Raw genomic sequence first — 23,576 nt, 5'->3', positions numbered from 1 at the left:
CCTCCCACTTCAGGCCTTGATGTGTGTGTTGAGAAATGGTCCCGTAACCTCAATGTTTTGGGGCCCGGAGCCTCATCATTTCTCCTCTTACTTGTGGATTGGTGGAAATAGTGAGAAAAGTGATAACGACATGACTCTTTGATACACTAAGCCGCCTATGACTCATTTAACAGTCGATCAGAGTAGACTATGTCGACTTGTTGTTGCGTGTGCGGGGAAATGAGATGCACGACTTATGTATGTGTGTGTGCGTGTGTTTAATCCCAGGATCATAAATGGGACTCACTGAAATAGAAAACACCATTTCTAAGAAGTTGAAGATGTGCAACTCTGACTCAATGTTTTCGTCTTTTCGCCATGGTTGACGTTCTTTCTTGGTCTCTGAGTCCAGAAGTTGACTGAGGGTCATAATGTCTGGGGCCTGTGTCTTTTTCTGTGACCTCTTGATGAGTCATCGCTTTTCTTTTGAGTCATGGTTTAAGCTCCTGAACTGGTCCCCCACTGCTCCATCTTGATGTTGTGGATGGTGGCTCCCACTGTGGTCCTCGAACTCCCCACTTTTCCAAGCAAAGTCGTCAGTACCTTCATTCCTCATTTGCTCCAGAAAATATTTGGGACCTAGAAATTCAAATTCATGATAATTTGACATTTAAAACTGCCAAACTTGTTTACTATTTCGGACTGTTGGTTTGAGACGTTGAAGTGAGATGTTTAGGATCGAATAAGTCAGGAGGAGGTGAAAAACGGCAGCGAGAGATGGTTCATGTTGAGGTTTGGATTCATATGCACTTGGCTTGGAGTCAACTTTTTTTCTGGGCTGGATTTGTGTGTCTTTGCATAAATAGTGCTGCTGCAGTGAAATTGATAGTCGGAGTAAATAAATTGGCGAGAGAAATATAATGCTCATAACTCCGGTAATGTAAATTCAGCTCTGTGTAATACACAACAGACTCACGGCCAAACCGTCTTGGACGTCTCACAGCTTCAACTGGCAGCTCTTTCCTAAAATTAATGAATCGCCAGTGACCTGGCGAATTGTGTTTGCTGGCGGTGCTAACGTGTGCAGCTGCAGCAGAGAGAGAGGGAGAGTGCGAACACGCCGTCGCTCTCTGCTACACCACCGGCAGAAATGTGTCCACGTGCGGCTGGGTGCAGGGTGACAGGCGTCGTCATCGCACGCTACAGAAGCGGCGCGCTGCAGCGCTACAGGGGAGGGCAGCTGCTGCCGAAGCTGACACGAAACAGAGCTGCAGATGGCGAAGCAACACCGGGGACTTTGCCAGACCAAACCTATCCACCCGAAAGAAAAGTTTGAATTTGACCGAGAGCAAAAAAACATGTGAATGTGTCACCTACAAAAGTGAAGAACAGCGTGTAAACTTATGCAGATGATATTCCTGTTTTCCCAGATAATGAATCCGCAAATGCAACCTGTGAGTTTTCAGGTCATTTAAATTCCGCTGAGCTGTTGGCAGCCCTTTGAAGCCAAAAAATTGCCTGTCTTCTTCTTACAATGCCGTCTGTTGAGCACAGCGGACCTCGGCGCCGAGCACACAAATAAGTAATAACTCAGTGCAAAACGTTAATTATCCAAGCTGGGAACAGGATGGAATGAAACGTCCGCTGGTCTGACGAAATATTCCGCTGGCAGCACGTGTGGAGCGCAGGTTTGGACTCGAGCTGAGAACACTTTCTGCTGCTTCTGCTGTTAGCGTGTTAATGGTGATGAGTGCGCGTGTACTGAGAACAGCCAGCGTGAGACGGACAGATGAGTCTCCACTCCTGAGGACTCTGTAATAAAAAGAGCTGAGCCAAAAGAGAAATGTCTTGGGGCTCACCAATTGCCATTGCTTTGGCCGATACTTTTGCCGATTTTTCCCAACAGGAAAACTACTAAATCACCCACAAAAGTCACTTTTTTTAGGCAATTTATGCAAAAATTCTAAATAACAATAAATAACAATAATACTAAACCATTGTAACATCTAAAGAAACAGAAACTGCTCCTCTTTTCATCGACTCCATGTCCAGGGAATGAGTATCTGGGGCCCAGGTGCTATTACCTGCTGACAGCTCAGGTCTTCTTCAACAAAACTCAGCTTCTCGTCCAAAACAATTAACTCCATTAGCATTGGTTTCACCTGTGGTTCGCGCCGGTTAGCATTTGTCCGTTAGCCTCTTGGTAGCACTCGAATTCAGAGAAGTGATGCAGTCATGTTTTGTACTGTAGTGAAAGAACGAAGAGTTTTCTCAGGGTCTCGACTGACATACTGTAAAGAGGGAAGCTCAGTCAACCAGGAGAGATTCAGAGGTACTGCCCCTCCAATAGAAGCCAGTTGAAGCGACTCTTGCATCTCGACACTTCCCTGGTGAAATTGACACACTGGAGAGAAGATCTCTCTGTTCTCCTTGGAACCCCTCAGTACTCTCCCGGAAGAGCAGGCGGAGAATTCAGCTGGGAGGAAACTCCTCTGTTCTTCGCTGGTGCCTGTGCAAATGATGTACCTTCATCTTCACATTCCAGATTTACACAAACAGACTTGTCAGTTTCTTTATTTGAACCTACACAGTCGTCACAGCTGAAAGAATCTCGACATTAAGTTGACTCATGTTGTCAGTGTTTTCCTTCCGTCTCCCAGTCACATGCACTTCTGGGGGTCGCCATGAATGAGTCGCCTTTTTTGCCGCAACATTTAGTGTCCCACTTTGCGGGTGTTCTGTAAGAACCTGTCTTTATTTTTTAGGTAAACGTTCGGCGTGACAGTGATTGACACACACATACACACTGATGTTGAAGAAGAAATTGAGTGAGGGAGGAGGGTCCATCTGCGACTCTGATGTCCCAGTCACAGCGTGGAAACACAGGGGCTGAACTGATCAGTAACGTCTCTTTTGGCATATTGGGCACGATGGCGTTTCCTCGTCCAGAACGTTCAACGGGGTAAACTAAGTGGCTGCAGTTTTGTGTTTCATTCTTGTTCAGTGATTTGCATTGTTGAATATATATATGACTGATATCCATAGATCCTTCCCATGCCGCAAAGACTGACCCAGTTACTGGAAGCTACATAATGGGATCACAGGTCTACATGAGCTAGACGTCAATAACATACAATGGAAAGCCAAAAGAGCAAAATTGGCTGTTCCAACACATACAAGAAGGTGTCACACTGTTGTCATTAAGTACCAGTCAGTTAGCTAGGGCGAGACCGTTCACCTCATGACATCATGACTTCCAAATCCTTTGCAGCCGCTGGGAATGTGCTCTGTTTAAATCTTTATTTGACCCACTAACACACCGGAATATTTGCCAGAGAAAAAGTATTCCATCCTTATTTAGGTCAAACTCACTCCCAGACAAAAAAGACCACCTCAACCATGGGAGAAATAAAACAAAAATGTCACCCACAGAATATTTATCGCAGAACGGGAGGTGTTGCTTAGAAATATGTGCAGTCACAAAACAACTGGAGAACAGAATATTAAGGATTCCAGTCCAGTGCTTCGATCTGGGAAACAGCTTAAGCACTGTCAAGTCATGCCTCATTCTGAAGAGTGCCATTCATCAGACCAAGCGGCAGAACTGCTGCCACTCTGGGGTCCCAGACCCGCCCAAAAATAGGATTCGACAAAGTTTACTCCGCATGAGTTCGGGTCTCACTGTGGGACAGCCTCTGCCCCAGTGCCCCCCCAGATTTGAGTTGTTTTCATGAGGGTCTCAGCACATCAAACTGGACAAGGAACATGGAGGAGAAGAACTGTGATCACACCGCGCATCATTGCTCTCCGTCCCCACATCCCCTGGTGTTCCTGTCACATTAGGGTTCCTCCCACACCAGTGTCACTCCGCACTGCCATTAAGGCTGCGGAAGCCTTCCCACCAGTTTTATTGGGAGTCGGTAATTGTCTTGTTAACTTAATTAAAAGCTAGAGTGGGATTTCCCGTGACTCTTCCTAACAAGACAGTGAAAGAGGGGAGTTTGTAAACGGCAGTGTCAGAGAGAAAGAGACGCCGGAACGCTGACTCGAAGGCGGAGCTGTTGGCAAGCGGAACTGGGGTGCAGTCATTTGCATTTCCTGTTTAAATGCACTCAGCCGAGCCAAGTTGTGATTGTCGCTGGTGCTGCTCGTGCCTCCGCCCTCATGCAGCCAAGTTACTCCTCAGATGAGTGGAGTATTGATGTCGTGGCCGGGCGAGGCCAGTGAAGGAGTGACCTTGCGTGGAAACGTTATGCCACACAATGCAAGAGTGTCAAACTCGATCACACAAGGGCCAACAAAACACACAAAACAAAATCGTCACTAACCCGATTATCATGATTTTCTGTGCTTGTCTTCCTTCACCAAGCACCTATTACACAAAATTCACTCTAACTGATGTACAAACATCCAACTGTGTCCGTCAAATTCCCCTCATTCCAAGTATATATTTTTTAAGTGACCTGATGGGCCAGATTTGGCCCCCAGGCCTCGAGTTTGACAGATGATGTGTGTGGGGTCCCAACAGATGGTGAAAATGACGGGCGACCTGTGATGTGTGAAGTGAGAAATGTCCTCAGAAGTTTGAGTTCGCACACACAGGTGATGTCTTTGGTCGAGGAAGGTTCAAAGGTTGTGTACTCAGATTTGTATTCCGGGTCACTAGTAGGAGGGTAACATGAGAACGTGTTGAACAGTCCAACCTGCTGAGGCCTGGTGAAATACATTATACAGCAAGACTAACTGAAGCTGACTGCCATTCCACGCTCGGCCAGGTGTTTGGGTTTAGATTTCTGGATGCAGCACCACGGAACGCTGTCAGCTAAGGCTATCAAGCGCTGACTACTAAACCATGTCTCAGTTTGTGAAACTCTGCAAGGAACGTACCCTGCATACGCACGTGTTTCTGCCATCAACTGAATAAATATTGGCTTCACACTGTAGCATAGCAATGCTAAATTCAAAATCGGAAAGTCAAATGGAAGTGCCCCAAAATGACATTTCTAGGATTCTCTTGAAATGGGGAATCGTGCCATATTTCATGCTAAAATGGAAGCATATGGAAATTTGTTCCCGTGTTTGGAGGTGTCAAGCGCGCCCAGACAGGGGCATCCTGTCGTGAAATTTCAGATGCCCCGGCAAACCATCCCTCATTTTGTTGCATGAAAGGTATCAACCTGAGATGGAGGTCAATTCTTGTTATTGTTGAGCTTAACTTTTCAAGTAATGCATTTCTTTTCAGTGCAAATATAGTATTTTCGGCATTGCCCTCATTGTCTTCTTGTTGTGAATGTGGAATATTTCTGAATTCAACAGTATATGAATGATGCATGATTACAACCCGATGGTGTATTCGCCTTCGTTGCCCACAAAAACGCTGAATTTTCTACCATCGTGTGGAAGAACCAGGTTTGTTCTTGAGTGGTTGTGCTCTGCTCCAAATGGCGTGTCAGTCCTCCAAGCGTGTTCTGGATACAGTGAAGTTGTCTTGAATCATTTAGTCCTTGCAGTGGGATTGTTTGCTAACATCTTGCCCGCGCAGGTGTGGGGTTCCAGAGTAAATCGGGTGTTTAAAAAAACAACAGATTTGCATATTGATGTCCTTATGGGGCCTTTGTGCACATTTAATTTTAGAACTGAAAGTGCCCCTCTGAAGAAGTGCCACGTGTTCAGTAAAAACGCTGCCTACTTTCCGCTGGACGAGCCAGAGATCCATCAGAACAGGGAACGCTTTGCACAAAGGAAATATTTACTGGATTCTGCTGTCGACACGCTCAGCTTGTTTCTTTTTTAATGTTAGCAATTAGTTAATAGCTGCTCTGGAACATATAGCTTCAACACTCGATAGGTGTTCCTGATGGCTGATTCATGGAGGCAACGTTTTACAGCAGGTGGAGTCCAATCTCATTACGCCGCTTTTCTGACGGAAATAAAAAACCTATTTTCTCAAAGCACTTTCTTCAGCCACAGGAGGGTTTGGATGAAGGAGCCTGTGATTAAAGTAAATAGCATTGGTTGCGCATCCTGTGAAATATATGGTGTAATGTAGTGATGTCCCAGTGTAAAAGAGGTCGCCGGGTTTGCTCAAGTCTTTATAGAGTTATGAGCAAGTGTGGAGCGGGTGCTCCCCTGGGTTTACTGGTCGATAAGCATGTTTTATTTGTGTTTAAATGTGTTACCACACATCAAAACTTTCATCATTTTCTTTCCGATTTTTGCAATTGATACGTTGGAAGCACTATTTCCTGTGTTTTAAAGGGGCAGGGGGGAAAATGATTCTTTGACGCATCACGATTCACATGGTTAATATTGTCGGGGATCTTTTTTGGACCACTCATAATGCAGTATGTCCAACCCAGAGGTTGGAATTAGGTCAGAAAATGTGAGGTCTCTGGGAACACTTGCTGGGCCTCTTTGCCTCAGCTGCCCCTGTGAACCAAGCTTTGCTGTCGGGTAGGTGGATACTCAATAACGGGAAGGCACGTCCAAGCCTAAGCCTTACCCCAAATGTATCTGGAGAACCACATTCCTGACGCCACATCCCCCTCTCCTCCAGTTTTCACTTCATTCTTCGCTCCCTAAGATCCTTCCGAGAATAATCTGAGGTGATGAACGACATTTCCGTTGCGAGTAAATGAGGTTTGAACTTTTGATCTGTCCCAGATTGTTCCACTCAAGACAGGAAATAAGAGACGGATCCAACAGTGATTTTGCTTCCATCTTTGCACTGCAACATTTCACACTGGAGGAATGACACATTTTTCATCCTCTGGCAAAGTATGTGGCTCCTCTCGATTTTTATCCCAAAACACGATACGCTAATGTGCTCATAAGCCCTCTTATTGTATTTGAGAAACAGATGTTATTTGTCTTCAACATCCCATTACAGCAGTGAATAGGAACGTCCCAGGGCACCGCGCGAGAGAGATCTTCCAAATATCTTGTCGAGCTGCGATCCGTGGAGAGGAGGCTTTCAAAACAATCACACCGAGTAGGTTTTAAACACGAAACACCCGGTGTTATCCTCTGCAATCAAATTGGATTAAGAGCAGACATGGACTGATCTGTTCCTCACTCGACAGCTCGCTGTGTTTGACCAGATTAGTTTCAACCCGGTGCCGCTGTATATTCTCATGGAATGAAATGAAATCATGTCATGGCAGCTCGAGCAGCCCGGTGTCCATCACAAACAGCACACTCCCCGCGGACAACAACAAATTCCGCTCGTATATCACCACGCTGGAGTTCCTACTCCAGCATATTACCAATTTCCCTGCTGCAGGTGAAGGATGGCCAGCTGAGAAATTGCTTCATTTGCATTTTAGCTAATTGTCTCGGAGCTGCGGGCCTTGAAACGAGTCAATGAATTTCCAGAGTTCAGCAGGAGAAAGTAACTGAGCAGCCCCGAGCGGCTTTCGGCAGTAGAATGAGGTTTGTTGTGAGTCAGCAGAGTCACTTTGACTTAGTTTGCCATTTTAAACCTCATAATTTCAGTTGGACAACCATGTTTGGTGGAAAGATTTGGAACCGGTTAATAACCCTTACACCATCTCCCACTGACGGTGGCTAACCACTTGCAGTCAATCCTGAATCACTCCATGGAATTCATTTTGCCGATCCAAATCGCCCCACGTTGGGCGCCAATTCCACTGCAAAGTTTGGTTTGGCACTCACTCAGCCGTGTGAAGGTGTCAGCTCTGCTGCACGTGGATCAACATTCCCGTCCAAATTCAAGCATTTTATTGCGGCCGAACCTGGAGTTCTGCTGCCACACTCCTGAATGATTTTGTGAGGGCTCTCAGGACGGAGCAGGACGTTCCCTTTTATACCAACACATCCTCTGCTGGTGTATTTCCAGGAGGGGAGCACACTGTCCCATTACTTGACTGGCTGAGTGGCAGGGTGAATATTTTTCTCTTCCACAGACACCCTTATTTGGTACAGCGACGTAATTCCCCAGCAGTCGAAGCTAGATGTGAATCCATTACAGTGAACAGCACAAGCCGGGGAGTCGGTGCAACACAACAAACCGAGGGGACTGAGGACACACTCTTGCAGAACAGAGCTGGAGGGCATAGTCCTAAAACAATGGCCTCCAGGAGGAGTAACTCGAGTCATAATGTCAGAACCACTCACTGCTTTATACTGGACTATTTACTTTTGAGGGTCACTGAGATGAAGAAATCAACAGATTTACTGTCGTATTAAAAACATATGAAGCACTTTGGTTCGCGGTTCTCGCAGCTATGATGGAGTAGCAATGAACTTTGCCGTTTTAAAGGTGAGTGTGATTGGTATGGATCCGTCTATGGAGCGGTCTGATTTATGGCCACTTCCCAACGGAGGGGGCAACCTGCAGGATTTATACACTCCACTCCAACAATGTATGTTTCCTGCTCTCAGCCACTCAGCTCTGATTGTTACGCCGCAGCTTGACGGACTGAGAAAGCTACTCGGTGTAACAGAACACGGACAGGTACCCTGATGCGCCTCCTCCAGTCTTGCTCCTGCCATGTTCAGCAGAGACGCTGTAATTGCTTTGTGGATTCCTTCCATTTATATCTTGTCTTAAAATGTGTCTCTCTGCCTGTGAAAGGATTGTAAATCAATGCCTCTATTTGTATTGTGAGCTGCAGAGCTCTGCGGTGGAGCAACCAGCCGTAAATATGAGCTCTGCTGCGACGGGGGGGGGGAGCAGTCGGTCAGAGGCCGAGTCCGTCCTTCACTGTAAAAATAAATGGGATTTTATCTCGTCTGAAAAGATACAGGCAGATGGCCCTGCCACGAAAATGCACTCTGAAAGAGGATAATATGTTTGAGATTTGTCCAAATAAAATTCTCATGCCATTGTTGGAGCAAACTTTGCCTCATGAAGGACGTAATTTAAAAAATTAAATCGTAGACCACTCAGTGTTTTAGAATTTGAACCAGGCAGGAGAATCAGAAGAACTGCGGATGGAAAGGAGGCAGTCAAATAGTTTTCAAAGTATTTAGTACTGTACATTAGGGCAATATGTCCAGTGAGACCAGTCTGTTCTGGACATTCATTTCTGTCACCAGCTGCACTGTAAGAACAAAATGTGATTTGAGATTGCTAAACTCAAATGGAAATACAAGGAGGGTGTGTGGTAAAGATGGAGGAGACAGGAAGACACGGGAGGAAAGAGTGTAGCCAATCGGGACTGTAACAATCTGCCATCCTCAGGTTCAGAATGCGCAAAGAAAGCCTATTAAAACAGCCTTTTCAAACAGTATGTCCTATCACTTTGTGTCTCCTTTGGTGGTGTCTCAGTTTACGATCTTGGCGACTTGGATATTGTTTTTGTCGGTTGCTAGCTGGTGTGTGAGCAGAGCAAGTTTTCCATGGCTTTTCTGATGGATCAACATGTTTCATCTGTGTTTGCATTGAAGTGGTGGGTCGACCATAATGGTCTTGTCGCCGTCGGTGACCAACACCAACCCACAGCTTCCTCCAGTTGAGACATTGTCTTCACCCACAACTGCGTACAAGAGTGAGTCACACATTCACATGACTTCAGCTCTGCCCAAAGTGGTTTTCTAGTTCTTTTTCGCTGTTATTTTTCTGTGGGTCCTGAATATTGCCCTGCAATAACCGATGGTAGCCTGAATGTTTTTGTGTCTGGAATGTTTTGGCTCATTTCCTAATATTACTAGCACCTGTTCAAAGCCAGAAAACTCATTCTCACTCACACCAACATGGACACGGTCAGGATTTGTGGCTAACCCCATCTAGATTTGGTGTGAGTCGGTGGTCAGGAGTGAGAATATGGTGCTTGTGAACATCAGATTTTCCAGACATATTGCTTGAAAAAGCTTTCATTTCTTTAGTCATCTTCAAACTTAACCCAATAGACCCTTATTGCGACAGGCTGCATTTGTAATAGGGCTGTAAGAAAACATCGATACACTCAAACATCACGATACTTGATTCAATATTGTGTCTATATTTTTGCTCATATCCCGTATTGTGTTGATATTTTAAGTTGCCTATGTCGACATGTAATAACAAAGATACTTGGATAAACTGATGCATTTGTAGCGTGTTGCATGTTTTTTTGTGGAGTTATTTTGTCGATTCAGGGAGCGATGCATTCCTCTGTTGGACTGCAAAATTGAACTGAACGTCTAACTGAACTGACGTCATAACAATAACCTTGTTTTCATGCACATGATATTGTACTGCTTTTTGTGATTTTCCCTCCAAAATGATTCTTCTTGCAATATAGCCTTGCTAAACTTACCATATCACGATATATCGCAATGCGTCATATCACCACGTCTGTATCGGGACACTTATCGCATCTCAAAACACCCGCCAATAAACAGCCCTAATTTGTAACAACGGCACCAGCAGATATGGAGCCTGATGTAGTTGCGTTTCACAAGCAGACAGTGGGCAACTGTAATATGACCAATGTTTATGGGCGTCTAAATAGTGATACTGCTGACTGTGTTTGCCATCCTCCAGCAGAACGCACTGGACCCAGTGCTTTGCCTCGGCGGGTCCCGGGACATGGTTGAAAAAAAGAGCAGAGGTTCGCGGCATCTGCCATGAATGATGATGATGCCCTGCTTATGAGATTCTCACCAACAGATACAAAAAAAACAAAAAAAAACAGGTGAATTCATAATACACAAAGCAGATAAGTGAATTTACCCTCATCCCAAGCTTTAGGTCACACTGTATATAAATGCATATAATGTATATAAAGGGTTTAGTCATCCATGGATTGTCTTGTCATTTCGCCCAACTTGTTTGAAAGATTGGATGGTTATATGTTTGTCAAACTGATCTTCCAGTTGCCCCGCCCCGTCTCCTCTGCACAGTTCTGGAGGGGCGTCGCTGCCTTTAATTCGAAGACATTTTTGCCAGCATTCAGGATCTGTTTCTGAGATGGCTGCGGTGTGTTTGTGTTCATATGGAATTTATATTCGCGTGAACTCGCCACTCCGTGACCCCTCCCTGCCAGATGTGATTTATTACTGTAATATGTGACGATCACATGAGTCTCCTTGCCGAGAAACAACGATTCAATCAGAACAGATGATGGTTCCACTCGCCACATTTATCTCCACATTGTTTCCCTCCGTGACCCTCACAGGACGAGGACCTTAATGGAGGCTGTAAATAAACTAAAGCGCAAACTCAGCTGGAACACAGCACTGATGGAATAAATTAGCGCCGTGCTCTTGAGAATCCAACAGTGACATGAAATATAACAGTCCGGATTGGGAAACTGACTCCCTGACCATCGCTCACCTCTGATTTATCTCGGCACTCCTAACACTCCTTCACGGATTTGTCAGTTTCTCCGGGGCCCTGTCCCGTGACCATCAATATGGGGAGGGTGTCAGATTGGGTTTAAACCGCCATTAGCTTGCTCGTTTCTGTTAGCATGTGAGTGCGCGGCATTAATTGTCTGTGGCGGATGTTGATAAACGCCACTCGAAAGGCGCTGCGCTCGCACGGCGAGGGTAAACGCAGCTCGCCGTCACTCATCCGTGGGAGCGTCAAGCGAATGGCTTGGGACTGCTGGCTGATGTGAAGCTAAGAGCAGTCGCTGCCCGGTGCGAGCGAACAAACAGACTGCAGAAGGTGATGAGCTCAGGTGTGACACATGCCTGACGGGGGAAGCTGTCCTCGGTAAATCACTCTTGAATTTTCCACTTGACTGAATTTTGCCTTATAAATTTTGCAGTTTGTCTTTTGCCGATGCTTCTTTCCTTGCACCGGTCTTCTTCGTCTCTGGCCCTTTGAGCTAACACAGCTTGTTCATTTTACAATTTACTTAAGAGTAATTCCAACCTTTTGATCGTGCTTTTCCAACACATTAGTTGCCAGAACATTATGACCACTTGCCTAATATGGCGAGGTTAAACTGCAACAGTTTACCGATCCACACTCACCAGCCACTTGATCAGGTGCACATTTCTGGCACTGTATTTTGCTTCCGACACTGCCTCACTTCTTGAGAATTGAAGAAGAATTGGAAGATTCCTCTAGAGATTGAACACGACTGCACATCCTAGATGGGAATCTCTCACTCATTCCACCAAATCCTGTGTTGATGTGGTGACTGTACTGTTCATTCTCAACCTCATGATACAAGGCAGGATAGGTCCATGTTCCAAATTCTGACCCTACTTTCTAAGTGTTGCAGCAGAAGTCTAGATCAGATCAGGCAACTTGATTCAAAATTCCTAGTGTCCAATTATGGTGTGCAAATGTAACCCTCAGTTTCTGATCTTTTCTGACCCATACTGTTGTTATCAGTCTGTTGAATGGCATTTTCTTAGTGCACCCATCCATGTGAGCAGTTGGACTCAAACTGTGCCTCCTATTTGGTGCAGCAGCCCATCAGTCCCTCCAGGAGATGGCAATGTTACGCAGCTATATAAGCCAGTTCCAACCAACTGCATTATCTACAATCACCTTGACTTTCCCGCCAATTCCACCAATAACCTTGCCGTCCTTTGCCGCCCCTCTACTTGGCTTGTGTGGCATCATATTCCCTCCCTCCTTGTTCAGTCATGTGCAACACCAAGCGCTCACATTTGCCCACAAATATTGCCGCCAATTTTTTTTTTTTTTTTAATTCCTGTGATTGAACTGTAGAATAGAACAATAGAATAGATAGAGATAAGTAAAAAGCGGAACTGACTAGTGCAGCGTCACCCGAACACTATATGGAGCAGACGTGAACAAACACGGCTGACCACCAGACCCATCTCTCTCCAGGCTTTTTCTGACTCTATACATCCTGACCCTGAATAAAACAGATCAGCAGCTACTGTTTTCATTGGCTGGATTAATGAACAACTCCGCTCACACACACAAACACTCCCCACCTTTACCTCTCAGACTCCGCCCATCCAAACCTCCGTCAGGCTCCGCCCTTGTGAGCAGCTCCGTAACAAAACAACCAGCGCTCACTACACGCTGTCAACCTGGAAACTACTCACGGAACATCACCATAGAAAAGATGGACTTATTTTATCATCTTTCTTTCAGCATGTATATTTATGTGAAAATACTCATTTGCAAATAATGCATATTTCATTAAAATCATTGCAGCCTGGAGCTTTTTTAAGGCTAAAAACTGACAGTATTTTTCATCATGCTGTTCCAGAACCATAAATGATCATGATTTTCACTGAATGTATTTATTTATTTATTATAATCTGCCCCACAATTAGGCATTATTGGCCTCAAACTCCTGGAGGGACTGACCCATGACCCCACCCTCAAAGATCAAGCCTCTCAAAGAGATGAAAGCCAGCAGAGAAGTCCTCCATGATCTGTCAGTGTTGGCAGGTGTTGATGTAACTTAAAGGGTTGGTAAGAGCATCCTGGCCCTGAGGTGCTGAAAAGGCCGCATCATGTGTCTTATCTGGCAGGAACGCTGCTGTAGCTTATCGGCCTCTGTCTTGTGAGTCTCAGTTGCCTTTGGATCATTACATGCCAGTCTGTCCATTTACAGGTCCCTCTCATTGGTTGATTAACGTGTATTTGTGTCGCCAGGCAACTCGACAAGTGCCCGAAATGCGTTAATCATCAGGTGATTATTCACTGACTTTGAGCAAGCATTATATGGACGGAACGTTGTCCGGCCTCAGAAATCCGGTCTCTTAAAATACGACCCTGAAACCACGGTATTGTACTGCATAACTCCTTGGGAGCTCGAGTCTTTTTATTCTGATGCAGGGCTTCAGAAATGAGTTTTCAGAGCGTAACACAAAGAAGGGTTTGCATTGTGGTGGACAGAGGAACAGATGGGGAGAAGGATTGTGTCTGTGAAAACTCCACTGCAGAAGTGGTGAGGGACTCAAAGGTGTCCGTGGGTTCCATTCACACTGCTGTTATGCAACCCGTGGAGTGTAGTACAGTGGAGTGTTGGCGTGTCATGAGAAGTGCAGGCTTATGTCATGTGTAATTGTTCTCTTTATTTCATCAAAAGAACAGTTGCGTGGAGCACTTTGCTTCTCTACCAATGAAGCTGTAACGTGCTAAAACGTAGCGGCACAATGTTGAGTGGAAGGGATGGAAAAATGAAGTCACAGAGGAGGTTGAAGTTGTGCGAGCAAATGTGTGTATGCGTGTGCTCCGGTGTGACATTCTGACAACATCGACGTTACCGTGGTTACTAATCCTATTTGGTGAGGATTGGATCCATTATTCAGCTTCTTCGTCTTGAAGCAGAATAGTCTTTTATCATCCGATGTCAGGGACAGAAGAGGAAGCAACCAGAAACACTGTGTTTTCTTTGCAATGTTTGTGCAGTACTTAACGCTGTTTAATCCATTTGGAAACAAAAACGGCAGAGAAAGCCTGATTTATTTATGCGCCAGCCATGTGAATAAAAAGAAGGCCAATGCCAGACTCTATTTACACTCTCAAATGCAAGGTGGCGGCTGATTGAATCACCGACAAGCTGAGTTACATGTCACATTTGTTGTTCGTAAGAAGACGCGTTGTTTATGTGCCGCTCATAAGTCAAACTCAGAGAAACATGAAATCATCTTTCACCGTGTTTGATAGAACAACAGTTCTGCAGCGTAAAATACACTGTAATGCTTTGTTTTGTTGTCACATCTGATGAAAACATCCTGCCCTGAAAAACACTTCTTTATTTGACACTAAACACACAACAACAGCTCCATAACTATTTTTATTATCGACCCTATCGCCTTGTAGCTCATTTACACAACCTCACTGTCTGATAGCTGCATTTCACTTCCCAAATATTCACCTCACACCTGGTCTGTCGCATCAAATAAATGCCTTAGCCATCAACCTTTCGCCCTTTTTAATGTAACTTTAAAAGTACCTGCACAGGCAGGCTGTGCATTTCAAACTTAGGCCTTCAGCGTTGTCCTACTCAGTTTAGACTTCAAAATACGCCTAAAACAATAACTATTTTCCAGCACATTTATAAATAAAGTCCACAAAGAATAGGCGAGCTGTAACGTGATAGTACTCTCAATTACAAAATTGCACTTTCATATCAGATAGACACCAACAGGACAGTGTCACAACCGCAAAGCTCCGCCAGTCTCCTCTGTCATTAACATATTAAAAAAAAAATATGTAAAATGTTTGCACTCACCAAGGGGGTTGGTCTTGCTGCGGCACTCTGGAGTAGTGTGGCAAAAACAGGCGCATGAAACGTGTAGGATTTCATATGTCTGAAGCTGGTTTGCCTGTAGAAACCCATATGTCTTGTGAGAAAAAACTAAGGCTGGAAGTTGGTGTTTCTTTGACATGACATGTGAGTATCTACTCGTGGGAGATGTACAGGTCACATGACAGGGTTTCTTCCCGTATTAGTTGAAACTGTGGCAGTTTCAGAAAAACGGAACGCAGCCATCGAGAGGCGGTAGAGGAACAACGAAGAATTGATGACAGTAAAAACGCTAGTTTTACATCATGACAAGTAAATCTGTCTCCGTTCTTCAGCTGTCCTCATGCGGTCCGTCTCTTCATATGTCCGACCTGAGTTCCATGGACTTCAGTCCTTGCAATGTTTCCTTTGGTATTTTTTGGGGAGTCAAACGGCCAAAACTGTCATGTTCGTGTCCACCTCCATGAAGTGTTATGTGTTAGCAGTTCGTTTCAATGTTCGATTTAATACATTTGATCAAATTTTTGCTCTTATTTTAGCTTTGGCTGCAATGATACCGAGGGATGGACTGGCAACCTGTTGCCCATCTCTTGCCCCTAGTCCTTGGCATATGCTCCACCCTTGTGCGATCTTTTGCAGGGAACCTTGAAAAGAAATCTGTTTACTTTGTTCAACCGCTCTCACATCTCCCTCCATCTGTCTCCCAGGAAGGAAACTGGAGGAGAATGACTGGTAAAATCCAGACCAGCAACGTGACCAACAAGAATGACCCCCGCTCCCTCAACTCCAGAGTCTTCATTGGCAACCTCAACACAGCCATCGTCAAGAAGACAGACATCGAGGTCATCTTCGCCAAGTACGGCAAGATCGTGGGATGCTCCGTTCACAAAGGCTACGCCTTCGTACAGTACGTGAACGAGAGAAACGCCCGGGCCGCGGTGGCGGGAGAAAATGCTCGAATCATCGCTGGACAGCCCCTCGGTGAGTCTGCTTTGCTGTGACTTGCAGCTTTGTAATTGAGCATCCCAGCTGGAACACTGGGCCAGAAGAAATCTGTCTTGGAGCACGGTGTTTCGTTAAAGTTAGATCTTTGCGGGAGCAGAGCATCGCCTCCCCCGGTGCAGACGGCGCTCCGAGCAATTCTCTGATTTCTTAGCTTCAGACCTCCCTCCGCGCCAGATATTCTGTTTGTGGTCTTGCTGTTTTGGCAGGAAAAAAAAAATACCTGCAGCCTCCTGATCCAGCTGCGACTGTAAGCACAGTTTGATTTGTAACATTCACCTTGAGAAGAGAAATTTCATGAGCAGACGTGAGCGAAGTAGAAAGTGTCAGGCGGAAGCAGATGCTGCGCTGCGATCGATTTGCTGTGGATTGTTTTGGAGGATGCTGATTTTGTTTCGCTCACTTATGTATTCCTCTACTGTTTGCAGCAAGAAAACAGTGTTCAGGTGGATTTTTATTTGTTTTGCTGAACAATATGGTTGACATTCTCTCTCTGGTGGGTCAAGTTTCAGTACCGTACCAGTTTATTGGTGGTCCAGTTGCTATGTTTTGGGAGAACAGGGTCATTTCTTTGCTATATATATATATATATATATATAGACACACATATATATGACAAAAAGTCATATCACGATCAAAGAGGATGTTTTTAGACTTCTTCATCGGTTTACTGTGCTGCACAATTGACAAGGAAGTTAAAAAAGCTCTGTGGACTTAGCATCAGTGAAGCAGGAATGAGTCGTGCTGTCACTGTCCAGAACACAAATGAACCCTGTGACGCCTGGACCATGGAAGGAAGTCGACAGAGAGCTGCAGTTCTGTTAAAATGAGGTCTTTATCGGTCCATCGTGCTTAAACGGTCTTATTTGAATAACAATATGAACATGAGATCTAAAATCATGCGTTCAGTGTCACTCCTGAGTTCTGGTTATTATCGTCGGTGCCGCCGACCGCAGCTGCTTCCTGAGGAGACAGACACTTGGTTCCATCGCTGTGAAAACAAGCTCAGTAGCAGATCTGACCTGGGTGACATCATTCAAAGCAAATCCATTTCCTCTGACAACAACAATAGTTAGCGCCATGCGAACCCTCAACATAGCTGTTAGCTCATAGGTGTCCACTGTCACTGATCCAACACCTTTTCATCATTAGACCATGATGTCCAAGGGGTTCGGTCGTCCTCATGTCTGCAAATGAAACAAAGCCTTATGAAGCGCTTTTACCATCCGTCACTGCTCAAACACAGCGACGGTGGCACAGCTCCGTGAACGCACAGCACCGCAGTAGGACTTCACATTTGGGAACCAATAAGAGGAGCCAAAATTTCTCAACAATTCCAGAAAAAATCTTTTGCTCTCCTTAGCTTTCTTCTCTCTCTCCTGAACCTCATGAAGTCCACCTCCATGTCTCCTTGTCTCGCTCGCTGCGGTTTCCCTCACCACCTTAGCTGCACATTCACAAACCCCTGGAAGCTTTTCCTGACCACCCAGGACCTCTGTTACGGGCTCATGCAAACTTCCACGTTTGGAACTTCAAGCCAATTCATTTGGAGTCTGAAATGAATTGGCTCCAAACTACAGGATGCTTGGAATTCACTTCATACTTCAGTTCAGAGACATTCCTCGCAGCCAAGTAAACTTAAAGTTTATGTAACCTAATGTCTTGGCATACTTACTTAACTTCTAAAAGTAAAGGCAGATTTTGCGCCTTTTCATTACTTGGATGAAGTCAACCATTTTGTATTTGCAATTGTCAATAGAAAGTGTTTGCTGCAATGGAAGCAATTTGTACAGCAAGTCCATCGTATTAACAGTCCCATATGGAAATTCATTCAGAAATACAAAATTGCCAGCAGGACTTCTGTTCCATTTTTGCAGCCTCTGTTCTAATTCAACTCAAATTCATGGGATTTAATTGGAATTTGCCAGACATTCTCTAATTAATTTTGGACGAAACGCTGTTATCTTCTCCCTGAACTACTGGCGACGCTTGTTGAAATGAAGAACAAAAGAGTGGAATCTCAGCAGAGAGAGCTTTGTTTAGTTGTGAAGTTGTGAATCTCAGATCGAACAAAAATATACTTCCATAAAAGAAGCCCATCCTCATTCCCATGGCGTAATATATTGACGTTGAGAAAGTGGACTTTTGTGTCCTGTACCGACGGTGAAGTCAACGCACAGGTGTTTCAGTGGAGTACGTCATTACACATCTACACATCATTCATTTACATGACTCGCTGCCCACGGCGTCAGGATATGCCGCGGAGGGCGGGACATGTGCTTCGGTTGAAAACCTAATGCGTCAATTTGGAACGCTGAAAGCTGCCTTCGGCGTCAGTACAAGACGCAAAAGTCTGTGCTCCAAAAAGTCCCAAGCCGTGGGAGCGAGGGTGGGTTGCTCTGATTCCATCACTACGGTGATAATATTTTATTTGTGCCTCATTTCCGATAAAGAATTCCTTTCAAATATATTCACGTCAAATGAAGCAGAGAGACTCTCACTGCGGCGCTCTGAGTCATGTGACTGGAACTCAGGAGCAGCACACTTAATTGACAATTACAGACGCTCTCAGACTCGTCCTCCCAAGCTGATGCTTTCTTTATTAACACGGCGGCCGCAGGAATCAGCCGCGTAATCGCTCCGAGTTGAAGAATGACCTCCGTGGAGGGTCCCTCCCACTTTCCAAAAACATTTCATTACAGCCTTATTATCTGCAGCAGATAGCGGGACCCTGACCCAGAGACGGCGATGATAACGCGGCAGGAGATGAAGGACAGGAAGTGACTCGGAGCATCAGTCATCACACTTGTGGGTCCAAGTGTTTTCATTAAGAGTATTTGTATTCAGACCCTTCGCTGGCGTCATTCTCTTATCGTTGACCGGCGGGTTGCCAGGCCACAAGTATTCCCAACCCATATTGGCTGGCATGCGTTCCTCTTGGTCAACAGGGATGTGGGCCACGTCTGGCCCATGTGGGCTCTTCTGAAATCTTGAGAGGAATTATTAACGGGCAGGAAGCCAACAGAAGAAGCTATTACTGGAGTCACGCCGTCTGTTGAACCGCTGAGTTTTAGAGGCGGAAAGATTTGATGAGTGGATTTTTATTGAGCCGTTGTCTGAGCCTTGTTTTTTTTTTAAGATTGTTTGATGGCGACATAAGGACTGCACAGATTTTGAAACTACATTTTAAGTGGCACTGAACTTAGTGTCTTGTTTAGCTTCCGCTTGCTCTGCAGTTGCACGTTCTGAGCAGTATCCCAAGATGGCCGATTCTTCTCAAAAAGTTTTTTTTTTTTCTTATCATTGCAGTTCCAGTTTGGATGAGCCAGACTTGTGTTTCTTGTGGATTCTTTCACTCATCTTTCCTTTTTTCTTTTAAAGATTATCAATGTTTCCAGTAGGTCTCTGGCTCTTCTCTGAGCGTGTGCAGAAGAACGTGGTCAGTGGTGAAGATGAGGGCTAGCTGTTAGCACTTAGCAAGTTTTTGGAGGGACACAGAGGAGTGCGAATTCCCAGTCATAATCGGGCTCATACGCTTGCTACCTTGTGATGGCACTAGGTTTAAACTTCATTTCTATGAGTTTGTAACAAATGTTTCGGCCCCGTGGATGAAAATCTGACTTTGAAACGGACCTTCTGAATTCCTCAGAAGAGTTACTTGAAGAGTTGAACGTACAGCCGAGCCCGAGAAAGTGGCATACACATGTTTTGTGTGGGTGAGTTCCTTTGTAAACAGTTGTTTTAGTTGCAAAAAAATGTATTCACTCATGTCACTCATTTTTTTTTCATCGGCTTCCATCATTGAGTGTTCCCTGTGTAGGGGGACTTGATCTTGCCCTCATTATTGCCGTGTTTTTTTTCCTCTATAAATAGATCTCTCTGTAGTTATTTCTGAAGATTGAAGGGCAAAAAGTTAGCAAAGGTCATTGGTTGGTACTAAAGTGACGTGGAAGCTCAATGGTTCCCAGCATACTTCCATGGACAGGACCAACATGAGGGTGAAAAGCGTCTTGCTGAGGTAACGTCTAAAATACACTGTAAGATTTTCACTTGGAGCGCCACAAGTCGACATGCAAGTGGACAGTTGTGACCTGGTTTCTGAAGGCGAGATGATCCACCACCCACATGAGAAGAAGCATGTTGTTTGGGGCCAGCGGTGGGTTTGAAAAGCCTCAGGCGTCGGCCACTAGAAAAGGAGGTCAGTGGAATAATCGCATCGCGCTGCGACTGTCGCGCCGCTCTTCCTCCCGCCGCTCGCTGGTGATGACTAATCTCAGTGATACCGTGTCAGAGGTTGCCGCCTGCCGCCGCCACACATGATGAGACTGTCACTCTGGATGCGCGTGTGAGGCGGAGATGAAACGCTGACAAACAAATGAAGGAATTCTATAACAACACAGCTGGCATCACCTTCCTGGCAGCGGAATCAGACGGATGCGACATTAGCCGATCGAGTCTGAAAGAGAGTTCATCATCAGCCGCTCACGGACGTCTTCTTTGTGTAGCAGCATCCCGACGTTCCTCTCTCACCACTCCACAAAATGGCGAGTATCGAGTGCAGACATCCAAATCAATCATCACCATTCAAACGGCTGAAAGATTCAAAGGGGTAAAGACGGAACGTGCTGGTTGTGAAAGACGGGCGCAGTGATCTCATCGACTGGAATTAGCCTTAATGCTCGGCTGAGTGGATATTTCATTTTCCAGTGTGAAGTAAATTACAGATAAATGCCGATAGCTTCGCTCACTCACTTTGGACTTCATTAGATTTTACTCCTTCTGTTTCCATGGAGACGGAGGCGCTCACATACACAAACACAGCTGACACAATTCAAATAAAGTGTCGTTGTAGGATTCTCAAAACCAGATCTGTCTTGGAGCCAGTTTTCATCGCAGCCTTGGGAGTGGAACTTGTTCATCTTCATTTCACCGTCAGCTTCCGGAGTTGTTAATTCTTTGAATCTGTTGCCGAGAATCACCACATGATTATCACTGCCTCTTAATTAAATACTTTTCGACCAGAGCACTCGCTCCCTGGACCCCTCACTCGCTCACAAGATCAACCACAGACTCAACCCGTCGCACACCTGTCGCTCAACACAGCTGCACCTGTCAACCCTCAGCCTGGCATGAACGCTTCCTTCATGTTCTACCACTTATTCCCTTCTGTAGGTCGCGTGGGGGGTGGAACCAAGCATGCTACTTTAGGCGAAAGAGGTGGGGGACACCCTGAACAGGTCGCCTTTTGGACTGTGGGAGGAAACAGGACTGAACCCCTGGCGAGTTAAAGACAAGAGAGAACGCACTCGGTACAGAGAAGTCTGAGCTAAGACCCTGCAGTCTCCTGCTGTGAGGTAGTAGCACTAACCACTACTCCACCGTGTGCCCCATGGATGGATTTTGGGGTCCCACATTGATACATACCTTGATACATGGGTCACCAGTGTCAGACTAGAAACGCACTGCAAGAGCGCAGACGTCTGCCAAGGAGCTCATTTCATGCGACTTTATAAAAAGCCTGCGCACATTCAAATCAATAAAACAGCTTCCATGACTGTAGAATGCTGTTGTCACTGTCCTCGCACACCAGTTTCACAATTTCTCGAAATCTTCTAATCTAGCAACCTAAAACAATGGCTGAAAACACGTTTCTTACCCCTACATCAACGTTGTCAGTGTTTGGATTGTGGTCCAGTTGTATGCTCTGCTCTATAAACTCTGATTTCTGTTTGTTTGTTTGCTTCTTCTCAATCATGAGAGCAAGGAGGAGTTGGAGGAGAAGCTGGAGGTAGAACCTGGAGAGAAGAGCAATGTAGGTCAGTAGATACATGAGTGAGAGGCTGTGGGGTCGGGGAGGATGGAGGGTTGAGGTTGAGTTTTGGATGTGGACCAGTCATCCAGAGTGATGGCGAAGAGGAGAGTGCAGGCAGGGTGGAACAGGTGGCGTTTCCTGTCAGGGGTGATCTGGCAGCTAGAGTGAAAGGGAAGCTCATGGTCTTTGGTTCAGAGACAGTAGTAGACAAGGTTAGAAACCAGTATAGCAAAGGGACAGCTCAGTATGGACGGTTCGGGGGCAAAGTTATGGAGGCCAGACTCAGATGGTTTTGACTTGTGAGAAGGAGAATGTTAGGCACAGAATTACGATGCAAAAGAAGGCGAGGAAGAGAACTATTTCGCAATTATTGGTAGATGAGGTTTCATGAAACAGTGTCCTGATTTTCAGAGGCCACCAGATGGCGCTGTCTGCTGTAAAATGTTTTCACTTGAACAGCTAATTCAATGAAGCTTCACATAATTTATAAACCAAGAGCGCCATCTAGTGGCCTGTGAAAATTAGGACACTGTTTCATCAACCCAGCAACACTGTTTCATGAAGCCTCTTCCAACCATCACTACACAACATCCACAAAAAGTTTTGTTATGTTAAACATTGTTTGGAATTGCTCCCATTTTTTCCTATTTGGTCGACCACATATTCCTTTACAAACGAAACACATATATATTTTTAAAAAGTACAAAGAAAGAGATCAACACAGTGCAATTTACTATTGACCAAATTCCCCTGCCGTCTCACAGCTACAGTGCGTTAACCACAACTCCACTATTATTGTTGTATAGCAGCAGCCTTGACTGACAGCTGATGTACCTGAAATGGTATTCATTGAATAGTTTCTATATCATACTTTTGAATTCCTGAGAAACAAAGTACGCAGCAGAGTGAATAACATATCTTATTATTTCTGCCCCAGATTTTCACTTTTTCCCAGGCAGGCCTAGGTTATTTTTCTCTCCCTTTCTTATCAATTTCTCTTTGATGCAGATGCATTTGGCTTCCTGCGGCGCCTCTGTAGTGGCCTTTGTATTCATCCGCTCATCTTGAAAGTCTTCTCCAGACTCGACTGGAGGTTCTAATGTCAGGTGAATTTCTTGAAGTGCTTCATATTAGTTGTTCATTTGAGTTCGAGCGTCATGACTTCTTCGGAATGCAGCAGGTTTCATGATCATCACACTGAACTGTCTGACTGAAGAGCGACTGCTGTTCATTATTGTTCATTTGCGCTCAGTGCAGGCTGCTGAACGTCTGCCCAAAAATGTGTAATCATAGAGATGAGTGAAGTGCAGCGCAGACAGACTTTCTCATCACACTGAGAATAGAAAAATATCAAGCCCCAGATCCACTGGTGGCACAGAGTCAACACTTTCCACTTAAAATATAAATCGTTTTGTCTGCGGCCGATAAAGGAGTTATAAAACACGTCTGAAGCTCAGCTTTGATGTGAGAAGGCAGCCGACCTGGAGGGGCAAACGCGTCTTGGGGTCTTGTTCACGAGTGAGGGGGCATGACTTCTGGCTTGAGAATTCTGACCGCACTCGTCTGCCATGGTGCTGAAAGAGCTGAGGCAAAAGACAAAGCTGACTGCTGGGTTTGACTCTCACCTGTGGTCACCTGCT

At 45.3% G+C, this 23,576-nt stretch overlaps 1 protein-coding gene across 3 annotated transcripts in view; it reads left to right on the top strand.

Moving 5' to 3' along the window:
- LOC128755682 (RNA-binding Raly-like protein) overlaps nucleotides 1-23,576 on the top strand; it is a 128,027-nt gene that overhangs the window by 44,069 nt on the left and 60,382 nt on the right. For all 3 annotated transcript variants that reach the window (XM_053859591.1, XM_053859592.1, XM_053859590.1), the window contains exon 2: nucleotides 15,830-16,103. In XM_053859591.1, coding sequence (XP_053715566.1) covers nucleotides 15,848-16,103 — 256 coding nt within the window. In that variant the 5' untranslated portion in view covers nucleotides 15,830-15,847. The remainder of the gene's footprint in view (nucleotides 1-15,829; nucleotides 16,104-23,576) is intronic.

This window comes from Synchiropus splendidus, chromosome 3, assembly GCF_027744825.2.
Source record: "Synchiropus splendidus isolate RoL2022-P1 chromosome 3, RoL_Sspl_1.0, whole genome shotgun sequence".
Classification (NCBI taxonomy): Eukaryota; Metazoa; Chordata; class Actinopteri; order Syngnathiformes; family Callionymidae; genus Synchiropus; species Synchiropus splendidus.
This window is presented reverse-complemented; position numbering and strand designations above follow the sequence as displayed.